The sequence below is a fragment of the Dendronephthya gigantea genome, unplaced genomic scaffold (assembly GCF_004324835.1).
Source record: "Dendronephthya gigantea isolate DGI-Jeju-01 unplaced genomic scaffold, DenGig_1.0 000029F, whole genome shotgun sequence".
NCBI classification, from domain to species: Eukaryota; Metazoa; Cnidaria; class Anthozoa; order Malacalcyonacea; family Nephtheidae; genus Dendronephthya; species Dendronephthya gigantea.
This window is the reverse complement of record NW_021163039.1, coordinates 731,252-747,719: the sequence shown is the minus strand read 5'-3', so window position 1 is coordinate 747,719 and position 16,468 is coordinate 731,252. Positions and strand designations below refer to the sequence as shown.

General features: G+C 35.5%; 3 protein-coding genes across 3 annotated transcripts; 1 reads left to right on the top strand and 2 right to left on the bottom strand.

Annotated features, from left to right (window-relative positions):
- Positions 1-7,557: 7,557 nt before the first annotated feature.
- On the bottom strand, positions 7,558-9,806 carry LOC114524079 (mitochondrial import inner membrane translocase subunit Tim22-like). The gene is made up of 4 exons (XM_028545195.1): positions 9,584-9,806; positions 8,751-8,944; positions 8,132-8,204; positions 7,558-7,805 (listed from the first exon to the last, which is right to left on the bottom strand). Exons 1-4 carry the CDS (start codon positions 9,804-9,806, stop codon positions 7,729-7,731), a joined length of 567 nt encoding a protein of 188 aa, XP_028400996.1. The 3' UTR covers positions 7,558-7,728.
- Positions 9,807-10,135: 329 nt separating this feature from the next.
- LOC114523917 (demethylmenaquinone methyltransferase-like) lies at positions 10,136-10,846 on the top strand. Its single transcript, XM_028544979.1, has one exon. The coding sequence runs from the start codon at positions 10,136-10,138 to the stop codon at positions 10,844-10,846; it is 711 nt and encodes a 236-aa protein (XP_028400780.1).
- A 9-nt stretch (positions 10,847-10,855) lies between these two features.
- On the bottom strand, positions 10,856-16,052 carry LOC114524037 (phosphorylase b kinase gamma catalytic chain, skeletal muscle/heart isoform-like). Its single transcript, XM_028545148.1, has 12 exons — positions 15,741-16,052; positions 15,085-15,248; positions 14,497-14,551; positions 14,343-14,408; positions 13,838-13,910; positions 13,665-13,755; positions 13,467-13,557; positions 13,246-13,275; positions 12,569-12,692; positions 12,374-12,457; positions 12,191-12,232; positions 10,856-11,922 (listed from the first exon to the last, which is right to left on the bottom strand). Exons 1-12 carry the CDS (start codon positions 15,827-15,829, stop codon positions 11,623-11,625), a joined length of 1,209 nt encoding a protein of 402 aa, XP_028400949.1. The 5' UTR covers positions 15,830-16,052; the 3' UTR covers positions 10,856-11,622.
- Between the last annotated feature and the right edge of the window lie 416 nt (positions 16,053-16,468).

Sequence of the window (16,468 nt, the reverse complement as noted above, 5' to 3'; positions counted from 1 at the left end):
GCCATCGACAACGTAAAACCCCAACTTTGTCCAAATACAACGCCATTGTTTTAACAATTCCGCATTGTTATTCTCAAATTTAAGGCCTTCAAAGGACTTGAAATTAAAAATATGAATAAAATATGAGAAATACAGCGTTTTATCTCTTTAAAAATTTGCACAGGACTGCATTATGTACCGGGGGTGAAAAAGGGTAAGTATCTTCGCCAATGTTCAAAACCGCATTTGAATGACACAAGATGTGAATCTATTAATTGAGTGAATACAGTACCCTTTTTCACGTATTTAAAAAAATAAATTCAATGATAGTTTTTTTCAATCTTCAACTGTTTTATTCATTATGTAACTCATAATAAAGGTCATATTACGACAAAAGATGAATTAATCGCGCTGTATTTTGACAGTCGGGATTATATTTCAACTAATTGCGGAAAATGGAAGTGCTGCCCCACTTATGCTTGTTTGAAGTAGTATCTCACCAGACCAACGTTATATCTATTACGTACCCCATTAGGCATTACGAGTTACCCCTGAAGAAGGTGATATCGTGTTGCATTACGAACTGAACTCAGGAACGTCAGGAATTTAATTGTTCCTGCAACTTCTTGAAACATAAAATTTTAATTAAATTACAAAATAATTTTAAATTCTGCAAAGAAATTTTTCGTTGTCTAAAAATGGTGGAAAATCCAGGTTTTTAAGATCTCGCGTTGGCCAATGCGTACAACAAACCGCTTCACACTTGATAGCAATATCCAAATCTGCCTGGTTAAGCGTATATAAAATAGACCAGAGATTAAAATAGAAAACATGCAATTATATTGTTTTTTTGGTAAATTTTATTGTTACGTCAACGTTTCACACTTTCACTCGTCGATAGATAAGAACACATTTTGCATAAATCCGTGAATGGAGTTTATTATATGTGTATAGAGATTTATGCACAGCAGAATGATGAAATAAAAATCGTATTTCACTGTGTAAATTAATTTCATGCAATTTGATTGGACGTACGATGTGTTTCACGTGTGAAAAAATGCCATACACGGCTTTTGATTGGACGTACGATATTCTTCACACGTGAAAAATTGTCGTATGTCATTTTGGCGGCAATTTGTTTACATTTTCTTTCAAGATGGCGTCGAAATATAGGAGTGAGATTCAAAACATAATTCTCATATTCAAGATATTTTTACATTCAGCACATCTCAAATCTTTCGGAAAGAATGTCTAACTTCTATTAAACAAAATTACAAAGAAACTGAACGGTAATAAATATGTTTTCATGCATAAAGTTTCGATTTTGTTGCTCGCTGTGTTTTTGTATATTGAAAGCGTGCCGTTGTCAAATTGATCTCTAGTATACACATTTAATAAACAAATTACTTCATAGTTGGCTCGTTTGTACGATTTTTATTATGCACTCGTTGCGAAGGATCGCAAACTCACTCGTTCGCTGCGCTCACTCGTTCGTATTGCGATCCGTCACAACTCGTACATAAAAATCGTACGCACTCGCCAACCATGAAGTAATCTCTATATACCGTAAACCTCCGACTATAAGCCCTGGGCTTATATAAGTTCGTAAGCGTTTTTTGATGGGCTTATACACGGGAGGGCTTATATACGGGGGAGCTTATACATGAACAACATTTCGGGTTTATATAAACCAAGTGCCGTATTTATTGTTAAGGTATAAACACGAAAATAAACAAGAATTACAGATAAACAAATATTAACATGTTAAGCTGCACAAAAGATTCGTCGGTGCCGCTTTGAAACATCACCAGGACGAACATGTTTTGTAAAATTAAAACATTAAAACACACACTGCTTGAATGTTTTTGCTTAGTTACTGCTATAGAGAATTGTTTTAGTGCAAGAGTATCTCGACCTGTATAATGGGCTTATACTCGGGGGGGCTTATATTTGGAATGACGTGATTGTTAATAATGTGATGGGCTTATAGATGGGAGGGCTTATATTTGGGGGGGCTTATAGTCGGAGGTTTACGGTATTTGGCATATAAAGATTATTGAAGATTTTTTCAGGTATTTAAATCACGAAAACGTTGTGACCTTTTTTGGAGCAGCGAGAGTGAACGACAAATTTATATTTGCGATGGAATTATGCCAAGAAAACTTGAGAAGTTATATGGCTAAAGATGTCAATAAGACGCCTGCAAAATCCTCGAATACCACTCAAGCAATTGACAAGTTTAATAATTGGGCACAGCAGATTGCACACGGATTAAATTACATCCACGAGAAGAGCCTCGTTCATAGACATCTTAAACTGGAAAATATTTTGGTCAGTATAATATTAAATTATTCGCCGAAAGTGCGGTGAAAACACTAAATAAACACAAAGTCGAGATTTTTATCCATGCAGTAGACTGGAAATACCGCCATGGAAACGTTGTGAAAAGATTAAGATCTCACACTCAATCAGTTTGAGTGTATAAGAGAGCTTTTAGAATACAGGCGTTTCAGCGCTAAAATAATTGCATACGCATGAACAGAAGTCGCACTAATTTCGCTACTGCCTTGTTCAAAAAGTTGCTGACTGTTTGGCGAACAGTTCTATAAGGCTTAGAAGAAAATTTAATGCTAATTTTGAAATCTTTTTCCTATAGTAAATCGCCGCGTAATAGGCCTACACTACATCTAATACTTTCTAGTATAAGGGTATTGGCAAGCTTCAAGGTCGCGCAAAAAAACAAGCAAAAGTTCACGGTGGTATAAAATCAGGCGATCAGTATTTTATTATATATTGACCTGACAACTACGAAACTACGTACTAATATATATATGTATATATATTGGCCGATAGGTCGATGAAAAAGGGACTGCAAAGATATCAGATATCGGGATTCTGGGTCTAATAGCAGAAACAGAAAAGAGCGTAATTTATCTTGCACCAGAAGTACTGGCGAACCTGAGGAATCGCACAAAAGCAGCAGATGTTTACAGTTATGGTATTGTGTTGTGGGAGATGTGGAATGGCACTCAGGCGTTCACAGAACTCATGCCAATCAGGAAAGTGCAATTTCAAGAGAAAATAACTAGAGGGTATCGTCCAAAGATAGATAAGAAGAAGATCAACATTCCTCAAGTGCTTGATATCATGGAGAACTGCTGGGCGACGGAGGCAGAGGAAAGGTGTTCCATGAAAAGGTGCTACGAGGTATTTTCGGAACTGATAGAGGGAGAAGTATAGTTGTACCTACCTAAACAAGCTGGGAAAACTTTAAGAGCACATGCACTTAGGAACAAGACATACTAAATATATATATATATATACATACTACATAGACATATACTACCACTTAGGAACAAGACATACCAAATATATATATACATACTATATAGGTTAATAATATAGCTATCAACATAGTCACGTCAGTAGACAGTAAGGACAACATTTTGATGTTTGATTAATAAAAATTACACGTTCGATTTAAAGTATGCATGATTGTTTGAAATATTAACTTTCAAAACTTTCAATAAGTATAACTATAGTTATTAATTGATGTAGTTATGAATGCCTTTGTAGTTATTTGCGCACTGTACTACAATTGATCTAGAATACTGATTTGCTTTCTTTATAATAATAATACATGTTCCTTTATTATAATAGCACAAGAGTTTAAGAATATTCTTTGACTTAAATAGTGTTTATCCGGTGTTTCCATACTGCTATGTCGTATGAAGAGGTTTTGTAAATTTTTATTAAATAATCGCTATGAAACACCAATGTACATCATCGCTAATAGAACCCGACCCTTCTTTACTAAGTTCCTAAGTAACTACTTGCCTTTTCTAAGTTACCATACCTTTATTTCAAACTGCTTTATTGAGCTAAACGCCTTCGTCAATATTGCTAAGGCTCCATCTACCATATAACGTTATTCAGCTTTAAATATGCACGCTGAAAGGGTTGTCCGTTGTCGTGAAAAAGAAAATGTCTTACTATTTCTACTCTATACAAAAGTCATCATCGGAAAAATTGTCGACAAATTTCAAATTGGACGACGAAACTATGTGAGATATCACTTATCCCGTGTAAACAGGCCATAAACTTCGTCTTTATAACTCTTGTGGGTTTTCGACAAAATTTTCATGCAAATTTTCAATATTTTATGGCATATTTAGGGTCTACCAATATTTAGTTGAGACCATAGGTGGCGGTTCAAATGTGCGTGATAATTTGAACGCGAGAAATTTTTCGGCAATTTGTCAATATGGTGTAATAGTGTATAATTACATAATGGAGAGCTCTTTTTTTACGTTGCCAACTTTACCACTTAGTCTATGACAAAATACCTCAATTATATTGACTAAAACCAATAAAAAAGTATTGTAAACTAAGCTCCGATAATTTTCCTAACTTTTTACAAACGAATCACGATTTAAAACTGCTTTTAACATGACAAAATACAGCGATATTTTTATGGATTTGATCAAAAAAATTTTCGCCTCACCACAATTGTTTCGTGCCTCATCAAAATTTCGTCTCACCACACATTCCACAATGGAAGAGAATGCTTGGTTTAATGCATGGAATTTTCAAAGCGGTGTCCAGCCAGCCGGGCAAATTAATATAGCTACAATCGTAAACTGTTGTTCGAAATCTTATTTCAATTTATAAAGTATCCATGCAGTTGCACTATCTAATCTGTATGCAATCGAATCTGTATATTCGCTGCTCCAATAGTAATGGAAATGAACTAGCAGCTAGAGGATATCCTTAAACGTGCTCAAGTTCTAGTTTGTAAGTACATCTACAAATTATTTTTTTATATAAACTGAATTCAGCATCATGCAAAATGTTTTATTAATTAATGTGAGTGTTTGCATCATTTATACAAGGAAACGATCATCCCTCTATCTGGACGAACTTGAGATTTTGTTTGCCTAATTAGACTGGATGGTTGGACCTTATCGTCATAAATCGAGGTAACAACTGCATAAAAAAGTATCTGTATTGACAATGATGAATGTACATTCCGACTTGACTGATCTAAATGTAGATTTTGCAAATGGTGTTCAGTTTTATAAGTTAGAGGTCAGTCTTATAGTCTTCATGCCAGTGAATACGGTTATTCAAGACCGGTAAATCGGTACAAATCTCCTACATTAGTTTTAGACTGGAAAGGTCTATTGACATGCTTCACTGTAGCCGTATACGTAAAAAGACATACATACAAACATACAAGAGGTTCATAGAGATTAAGATTTCAAATATTAAGCGTTTCGTGGATTTGTAGACGTGTTTTCATTATTAATGGGGTGTGGGGGGGAGGGAGAGTTCAATATTAGGCACGTGCAATGGACTTTAATGGCTTCGTTACCCCAAGTTTCTCTTAAACTTAAAGCATTTGTTTCCGCAACCGACCGTTAGCTGTAGTATTTATTTAATCTGCACATGATCAACAGAAAAAATTGCTGATACAACTCAATTTTGGCACGGTGCCCAAGCGTTAAGGGGCAGAGACCATCTTCTAAAGCGGTCTCGGCACAGATAAAATCACAGGTCTGCGGATACTATGCCTGTTCACACGACAAAATTAAAAAGTGCAATTTTTTCGGCCGGTGTACTAAAAATCTAACGTGCCGTGTCGAAAATCTTCCTCATGCAGACGGAGCTATTTACTAGTTCGAATAAATGGCTTAAAATGCCTTGCCTAAAATCCCTGTAAATTTAGTTTCAAGCAGGATTTGCAAAGAGACTTTTACTTTTCTCACATTTTATTTTATTTTTATTTTTTATTTACTTTTTTCACAGTTTAACTCCAAAAAACATCCTAATTCATAAAATAACTATTTAGCGGGATGACATTTTTAATGCTTACATTTACAGATCTTTTGTCTGGTTACATTACAGGGTTTTTTTGCATATGCCTATCTGTGACCTAAATATTGCTGTAACTTACATTATTGTCATATTACATTTAGGACACAAATCAAGACATACTCTAAAACATCTATCTTCAGACATTTTAAAACACTAATATTTTGCCCAACAGGAAGACGAGGATGGGACCGCGTTGATATCTGACGTTGGGATTATGGGACGATTTCTGGTAAGACCGAAAGGCATGACCCATCTTGCACCTGAAATACTGGATAACCTAACAAGTCGATATCTTTAGTTATGGTATTGTGCTGTGGCAGATGTGGTATGCCACCCAGGCGTTCAGAGAAATTATGCCTTTCGAAAACGTCACACATTTCCGAGAAATGCTGGCTGAAGGGTATCGTCCAGAAATAGACAAGAACAAAATCCACATACCAAAAATACATGATGCCATAGCGGCAAGCTGGGCTACTGAGGTTGAAAAAAGATGGTCCATGAAAAGGTGCTACGATGCATTTTCGGAAATGACAGAATGGAGAATGGAATGTCCAAACGAACAAGACGCATTAGTTTAGCCGAACAGAAGGCCGATATATAATAAGAACATATAGCCTGGTATCAACATAGATACACGTAGATAAGCATAGACGACATGTACACAGTTTAGGTATTTTTATTGATATAAATTGCACCTTTTAATTGAAATATAAAATGCAAACTTCATAAGGCATGAATTTATAGCATTCATAAGGCATGAATTTATAGCAATGGAATTAATAGTAGATATTCAGAAGATACTCATGATACAGCAAATAAGTATCGATTACAGTGCAGTAGTGTGTGCATTTTTAAATATTTATTAAATTTTTGATATGTTATCTCTTCAGCAAACTGCCTTTTTCTCTTATAATCTCCCTTTAATAAGCTAGAAATTTAACTTCTTACCTTCATCTCACTGTGATATTGAGCTGTTCTCCTTCATGGTATCTAGGCTCCAACTGCAAAGCTCCTCATATGATACTATTCAACTCTGAATAGTATGCATACTCAAAATAAACTGCCCTACTATAGCTTAACTCCTTTTTGCAGTATGTTTATTCTACTCCTGCAAAAATGCTTTTTAAGCTATTTGTTTAACGACAAGGCAGGTATCAAAAAGAAGTTATTTTTTAACAAAATAAATAGTAAAAGTTTAACGAAACTTTTAGAAATTTTTCGACCTGTTTAATATGTCTCAACAAGTGTTTGAAGAACAATTGATTGCTTGGCATATGTGATATGCAGCAAGAAAAATATTCTGAATAACTACCGGGTGTCCCAGAAAAAAGTACTCCGGTTTGATTATTAATAGCTTCTAAACTAGCTAAGCTATTAAACTGACATAACTTTCACTAGATAGATGGAAGACTAACTTAGATTTTGATATATTACAGTTGTATTTTACTTTAAAATTTACGGAGATATCAATGTTCAAAATTGGTAGCATATTTCTGGATGTGTCTAAATTATATTGATTAACATTTGATACGGCGTTTTTTGCATAATTTAGACACCTCCAGAAATATGCTACCAATTTTGAACATTGATATCTCCGTAAATTTTAAAGTAAAATACAACTGTAATGTATCAAAATCTAAGTTGGTCTTTCCTCTATCTAGTGAAAGTTATTTCAGTTTAATAGCTTAGCTAGTTTAGAAGCTATTATGAATCAAACCGGAGTACTTTTTTCTGGGACACCCAGTAGTATTAGTTTAATATCTGGTATAGCTTTATTCAGTACTGATCTTCAACATCGACCAGGCGCAGCCATTTTCATGTGATGCGTACCTGAATTGACCACAACTCTTCGAGACGTTTTGGAAACATATGTCACCTGAGATAATAATCAATAGCAGTCGAGAATGCTGCAAATCCAGCACAACCAAACAATGCAGCCTTTCCACCAGCTGCAAGAAAATAAGTAGTCTTGTATGTTTTCCCTCATACTCTACAAGCTATATTGAGGTAATATAGGGATATATAGGGATACAGGGAGGTAAACCGGAAAAATCAAGCAGGTGGTAACACTTAAGCATGACTATTTAACGTATCGCAGGTCAAACACATCTGAACTCAAAAGCAGTTTGGAAACATGGACCTAGTAAAAATTCGTATTGCTTTTTGTTGTAGAAATTTGTATTTGTTTAAGGCAGCAAATAACCATATTCGGTATGGGCGGTGTGAGTTGTGTTTAGCTTTTTGATCCGTTAATGATATCGGTTTAGATACGAACCTCTGAGACCTATAGCTCCACCTGTTATACACCCTGATAATGTTCCATTTTTCCAATCACTCTTACCACGATACTAAATCAGAACAAAATCCACCTGTTAGAAAAATATATATCCTCATATTTTTCATATAACACGTCTATCTTCCCGCTTTTTCATTAAATTTTGAACAATGATATTATGATTTTGAGTTGAAGTATTGTTTTATAGAGATGAGCAGCTGAAAACAACAAATTATCTCGAAAATTATAGACCATCTTGACCTCACTGCCATTTGTAGCATTTATTTCATTTTTATCATTCTTACAATTCCACTATATCACATCCCCTTCCCTTTCTTATTACAAATCCAAATGTTTCTGCCTTTACCACCCACCACTGTTGTCAGAATTAGCCTTCAGGATGCATTAGATTCTTTCAAAATGAAGTACTTCAAAAGTACATTTTATCTCAGACATGTACTTCATGTATGGACAATTTAATCCTACAGGTATAAAAAGTTACCAAGTACATTTTTCATATTAACTACAAGTGTTTGATTAAATGAATGTATTTTGTAAGACAGCCTTATTACATTATTAATTGAGTAATTAAATCCTTTAATGTCACCATCCATCTTACCGATTCAACCACACATTCTGTTCCAGAAAACATTGCACCCACAACACCAAAATTCTTGCCATAAGATGAGGCCCTTTGCCCCATTTCACGTAAGGTTGCTCTGGCAGAAGTATCGACTTGTCCTGAAATACTAGTGGGCATTGATGTGTCCAAACCAGCTGTGAATATACCAAAACCTCCCCCGAGCAAATAACCTGAAATAGTACATAATGTACCTACAGCAAACTATTCTGTGTGAATATAGGTTTCTAATTACTCAATCAATGGCATTTTTTTAAATGATCACATTACTGAAGTTTAATGTTTGTTGCACCAGAATTTTGCATCACTTCAATCTTAATTATTCTCAATGACAACCCCCCCCCAAAAAAAAATGGGATGCTGCTACCCCCCCTCCTTAAAAACCTCACTGGATTATGTTGTCTAGATATTATGGTAATGTTGCGTATTTTTCAACTCAGCAGTCAGCAGTTGGAAATGTCCAAGAATATATTTGTAAATCACTAAAGATGGTCACTTCCTTATTAAAATATGGTGATTTTTTAATTAAAATATTATTTTTGCAAACCTAAAGATGAGAGGAGCCTGGACAGGCATGCCCCCCCCCCCGTAAAATGTTAAAAAATATGTCCCCCTCAAACACATTATCTTCCTCTTCAAATTTTCATCTTTCAATAATCCTATTTTATATTCTTAAAACATTGCTCCCCCGCCGGCAGAAATATTTATTAGTATTTTATAAACAATATTATAATATGAATATCCACATTGCATTACATGTCTCACTACAGTATCAGAAAACAAATAAGTGAACTAAATATGCATGCACGTACCCAGGACACCGGCCAAAGTAGATTTAAAAACACAACTTTCCATAATACGTTCAATTTTTATTTGCTGTGGAGGTCTTGGAGACTGAGGAAGCCCTGGGAAAATATCTACCGGGCCTTTCTGTCGCCTCAGTTGCTCCATCATTGGAATAACCGATGCAAACGATGTGCTTTGAGGGAGTATGTTTTCTTGAGCTATATTTTCTTGCTCCCTCACGTCCGCCATCTTGAAAAATTATCGAGTGGAGACTGGTTTTGAGGTTTTGAAACTTTCAGGAAATCTGAGGAATGTAAGGGCAACGGTAGGGAATATCAAAACTTGATTCGGTTGACACTGACTGGGCAAACCAACCCATGGGCATGGGTGTCATGTTCTCTGCTCGTTTTACGTTAGCAAATACACACTCCGGTAAAAGCGGCAAGTCTAGCTACGGTTAAAAAATAGCAAATACGAAACCTGATACCTTATATCAGACACACAAGCACAGTTCATCGACTCAAGGATTATTGCTATATAAAAGAGGATTCAGTGTTTTGCAACGCTATCAATACAAGATGGACTTCAATGCTCAAGCGTATGATGAATTGAGTAAAATGCAATTTAATGCCGGATGTCAATTTGTCAACAGAATAGGCATATCCCTAGGAGACAAAGTGCTCGACATTGGTTGTGGTACTGGGAAAGTCACAAAATATATCGCTGATATTGTGGGCCCCGACGGTTCAGTTACAGGCATCGATCCGGATGCCTCGAGAATCCAAATCGCTGCAGAAAACTTCAAAGACGTCCGTAATCTTCAGTTCCATGTTGGGAGCGCAGCCACAGGATTTCCGCACGAAAGTGAAGCGTTTTACGATGTTCATATGGGCACGAATTCATTTCACTGGGTTTCCGATGACGAGAAGAAAGTTTACTTAGAAAAAGCACATCGCTCTCTAAAACCGGGGCGAAAGCTTGCCATATTGTGTGGAGAGAAACCTGTGGGTGTTGAAAAGAGTATTTTCGGGCCTCATATGTTAACGTATGACGGATATCTGAAGTTATTTCAAGATAGTGGGCTCTTCACCGATGTCGTGATCAAGAAGGATTTGCACGTAAAACGGTTTGAAACGTTAGAAGAATTTAAACCCTGGTACGAAGCTTCAAGAGGTCATAGTTTTGAAATCTTGAATAAAAAAGAGGTGCAAGATTATGTTATCACAGAAGATGATGGCAGTGTCACTTGTAAAGTACCGAGTCTTTACATCACAGCCAGTAAAAAATGAGGGCAAGTCTGGGCGACGAAAATACTTCAATATAAATATATCCTTGCAATCGTAGCAAATATTAACATATGGAAAGGCACTACATGACAAAGCCTGATTTATAATTTAGTACTCAAGGGACCTTGATCAGTTGTCATTTGCGCATGCACATCTATCTTATTTTTGCCTACTAGGATCGAACAGGCGGTTGACCAAGAAATTTACGTATAAGTTGAATTACCACAGATTTTGTATCTCGTTCACTATATATAAACCCTGCAGAAATGAAGTATTGCATTCAGAACATACCACTGGTCATATATTTCACAGGCTCTCAGTGTTCTTAAATTAGTTTTATGGCGGTAATAATAAAGAATACGTACAATAAGGCTGCGTTCAGGCTGAGTGCCCGGCAACGGTGCCCAAAGTCAAACTGGTTCAAAACATGTTAAGCACAGTGCCTTTGAAATAGTGCCCGTTCTTGGGTACCATGCCCAATTTTATTTGGAAGCGTCGCGTAAATACATAATGTACCTACAGCGTCATGTTCAACAAAGCGATGGGCACCAGTGCCGGGTCTGAGCGCAGCCTATATAAGTGTGACTGGAATGAAATTTCCTGCAAACTCTTATAGTGCATGTCACGGTTGGGTAACAGGTTACTGTGAGACTGATACCAGATTTAAGAAAGGCAGTTGACGCCACTGGAAATGGCAAATTTGTAGTACCGAGATGATTTGCAGTAAAAAAAACTATTCCGTGCAGGACTTGTCTTCAATATATACACCACAACATTGGTCACCTGTGAGTAAAGCTGTAAACAAAATTGCTATCTACTCGGCTACTAGTCCTGGTAATATTAGCGCCATTGCGAACTTGCATTTTAGGATGGTTCTCAAACAACGCGCCTCTGTTTTGAATATCGTCACGTTTCCGCTGAACCCAATGACCGTATATTCTGAAAGCGCATCCATCAATGAGCTTTCTGAAAGTTTTCACTTTGTACGGAGCAGTCTTTGCCATTTCGACCGTGATTAGTTGTTTGTCAAGGACCATTTGACGCAAGGCAAGGCACGTCCGAACGGCGATCAAAACTCCCTGAAATGACAATCGCATCATATTTGATTGTATCGTTTTGGGCGAATAGGTGGTTTCACTATGCATAATAGCCCTAGTCATAGAAAGAGTATAACCCTTGGGGCCTGTTCCGAGTTGCACGAGGATATAAAAACTAGTTATTTTTCCCGCGAAAATTTCAAAATCACGTGTTTACTTCAAATTGCAGTTGTAAGCTAATTAAAGTGAGACATAATGAAAAATATTTATATAAGGTTTTTACTCATAATTTGCACATAATTTTACATACCCGAAGTTTAGTTCTCCCGACAAAAGCCACAGGTCTTGAAATCTATACAAAAACAAGTAATGCTCAGGAGTACACGAATATTTTGGCGGGAAAATGCTGAAAATTTCACCCCGCTCTGAAAAGGAGTAATGCTTATAGCAAAAACGTAATGATTATAATAATTTAAAAAAAATATAGTTTTACTTGAACACCCTCCAGCCAAGGATGTTTAAGACAGTCGTCAGCGGAATATCTTTCTTCTGGTTCAGAAACAAGAAGTTTTGAAATCTGCCGAAAACAACAGACATATTACAAACATGTCCAACCTTCCGAGAAACATCCACAGCCTGCGGATGTTTCATGAGGATAAAATAAATAAGGAATATCTTAGTTATTTACCAAGTCTTTTGCAGAATCGGAAATGTCGGCCCATTCTGCACCGCTGAACTGATAGCGACATTCTATTATCGAACGAATCAACACGGCTTGCCTTCGATGCCAAAATGGCGGACATCCAGACAATCTGAAATATTATGCAGCGACAAAAACAATCAACCTGACTGGCAAGCAACAACTCTAGCCTAATATAAAATCATAGAAGCATGAACATTTCATTGACATGCTAAATAGACGCTTTAAACCAAATAGCTCATAGAAATACATGAATTTAAGTAAACTTGCATATAATTTCCGACTTTCGACAAAATACGGACATTTTGCAAATAAAAAGGTTTTGAAAACATTTTGTCTGGGTTCAATTGTATAAGTAGTTGTTTTTCGTTTTCCTGTGCAGTATTTTTACTTTTAAGGGATCGATTCGGATCAAACTTATTATTATTGACTATATTGTATATTAACGAAAACTATAAATAATTATTATTAATAATTATATATTTTATGCTAATGAGTATCATTTATAAATTATGACTTGGTTACGTAAACAAAAGACTAAAAGCTATGGTGAAGAATTTATCAGCTGAAACAGTGGAACAGAAACACAAAAAAAAAGGTGAGAAATAATGTAAACAGAGAATAACATCCCTTTGAAAAATGCATATTATTTGCTTAATACTCACAAAGTATACAAAATAACACCACATGCCCAACTAAAAATGTAGTGAAAAAAGTGTAATAAGTTTATAATGCATGAAAATGTATGTATAAAGTGAAATTATTAAAACAAGACAAATGAATTTTTGAAATATTACAAATACCTATACAGCAAAGAGATTGCATAAAAACACATATTTGTTTGCAATGCATCCGGTTTGTGCAAGGAGAGGGAGTTTTTACTTACAGATCAACTTTAAACCCATATCCAGGATGATCATCATATAAATTAGTGCGAAGCACTTCAGGAGAGAGGTAACCCAGAGTACCACATAGATCTGGATGTAATGTAAAAGGAAAATCCTTTTCATCCTAATTCATATAATTTTTCAACCAAATATTTCTTGATGTAAAAATTGGAAAGTGCAATATTGGCAGAACAAACCTGTGAGTGTTTCACCAGCTTCCAACTTTTTAGCAAACCCAAAGTCTGATAATTTTATCATCATTTTGTCATTGAGAAGAATATTTTCAGGCTATTAAAAATAGGTTTGAAATTATGACTATTTTTCTGATAATATATACATTTCTGCAAAATTGTACTGGCTAAATATATACCTTTAAATCTCTATGAACAATGCTTTTTGAATGCATGTACTGGACAGCAGTTAAAATTTCATACATAACTTTCCTATAAATAACCAAATAAACATGAATGGAATATAAAGCCAAATAGATTATTTAGCTGAAATGTATATATGTGTTAGTTGATTATATGCTGGAGATTATTGTGCTATAATTTAACCGTCCATAACACAAATGCAAGGTGTTATGGCTTGCCTGTCAAAATATGTATATAGACATGACTATGTACTACAATTTTGCACTGATGAAGGCCCAGTTTAACAGAACACAATTTAAAGCTCTGCATGTAACAAATAGATGTGGTGTTTCTACAAATTGATGTTTTAAGTTATTAGTTCACCATGCAAAAGTACACAAATGTTACTGCTAGAATATGCTGTTTAATATGACAAGGTGACAGGCATGGTCTACTACATCTGCGCCTATATGAAGTACCAGCTAGTATTAATTTTCCTTGAAATAAAGGGGGGAAAATAACCTTGCTCTTTTCTCCGAGAATGTTACATCCTTGGTCAGTTGATCAAAGAGTTCTCCTCCAACAGCACTTCATAAAATTGGTGATAAAAATTAGTTTGCATCTCTATATTCAAAATTAACATTTGACTCTACTACAAGTATGCACTAATACTTACAGCTCAAAAATAAGGAAAAAGTATGTCGGCGACTCAAAAAAATCAACAAGCGATACTGCAAAAAATATTGGAAAATGGGGTCAATCCATGAAGTTGTGTACATTTTTGAACTCATTTGGTCCTGCTCAATTCAGGGCATTTTCTAATTATTATAACTACTGGGTATTTACCCCCAGTAGAGTAGGTCCTCCTCTACTGCCCCAGTACCCTGCACGTGCTTGCCCCAGTAGTCAACCTAGTTTTCTTATAAAATGGGCCCTTCTGTCACAGTGAAAGGCTTAAAAAATCCTTTTCATTAAAAGTGTAACTGCATTTGCTGTCATATAACAATCTTGTTTCTCGCAATATAGCCCTGTTATATATATGTTATGCAGGCTAATTTGTATGCCATAGTCATAGTTATTACATTCAAACCTTCTTTATACACTGTGAGTGTGGTAATAGGTTATGTTTCTGTTGTGTTGTGTCAGTAGTGCCTTGCATGCACAAGAGCCTGATCAATATTGACACTTTACTCTAGTTGATAAGCTTCCTGTAAAATGCCCTGACTGCTCATTGGAAGCATGCAGTATTTCAACTTCAGCTTACTAATATTTTTATGTCCAGAAAGTGCTGCCAAAATATCCGCCTCATTTTTGGTTACTTTTCCAATATCTGCATCACCATGATCACCCAACTTATCGACAATTTTCACAGCATACTCCTGACCAGTCGCTTTGTCTACACATTTCCTCACAACACTCGACAGGCCGCTATCAATGAATGAATCAACACATCACACACCTGCTGATAGCTATTGTGACAACATAATACCTCAAAATTATGAGAATGTGGGACATTCTAAATAACATATATATGACAACATAAGAATTGCAAACTTAGTCTTCTAAAAACTTTAGATGTAGTAACATAAGTTAAATAGATTAGATTTGAAGTCAAAGTGACAATCAGTTATGTGGTATTTATGTAAATATGTAGTAGACTGATCTGTATCTTCAAGTAGCACATTTGTGCTTTTATTATTACTGTTTTTATTGACCAATATTTGAAAAGACTACAAGTTTGAAACTTTATGTTTGCTATAGATGCAAAACACAGAATAAAACACGGCAATAATATAATAATCAAGTGATCTTCAGCAATTATAAATTTTTGTTTTTTTTTGCCACGATTAAATATTCAAGACCTGCAACAAATCTATCTCAGCTTAAGACAAACACAAGGACATTTTGAACAATACTCACGCTCCAAGTTTTTCCTTAAGCTTATATTTAGCGTAAAAGATCTGGGTTGCTTCATTCTCCTCCAAAACAGGCCCATCTAAATCATCCATGTATGATGTATCCGGCCTTTTGTGCAAAGATAATTTCACGACATATTAAAAACCATTGAAATCGACTTTCTAATTGAGATCTAACCACCCCAACACTTCCTTATTCTCAATATTTATTTCATATGAAAATGAAACGGTTTGTTCAGCTTCTTTCCGTGTATTTTTGCCGGCCTTGTTGATATTTGACTGTCTCTTGTTTACATTTGGCTAATCATTAACGACTATCCCCCCCTGTAGATGCATATTGGAATTCTTCCCCCCTGAACATATTCCTGTGTGTTTTTTTTCCACTTGATAAAAGAAAAATTCCCTCACAAAATAAGGCCGTGTTTGTTTCAGAGTGTTTGTGATCTTGTGTAGTATGACTGTATGATGAACACCTAAATATTCGTCGTAAATCTAGACATTTAAGTTATTCTCAAATAGAATGTTTTGTCAACAATGTAATGTTTTGTCAACAATGTCCCCAAGTTGTTTTAGGTGATCTAATGATAATACCTGATGATTCATTTAGTTAGGAATAGGACTGGAGTTGAACTAATTACCAACAACAAGTGTCAACAACCGACGACAACCGTAAACAAACGACAATTACCGACAATAAACAGATAAATGCCGACAAAAATTTGTCGAAATAAA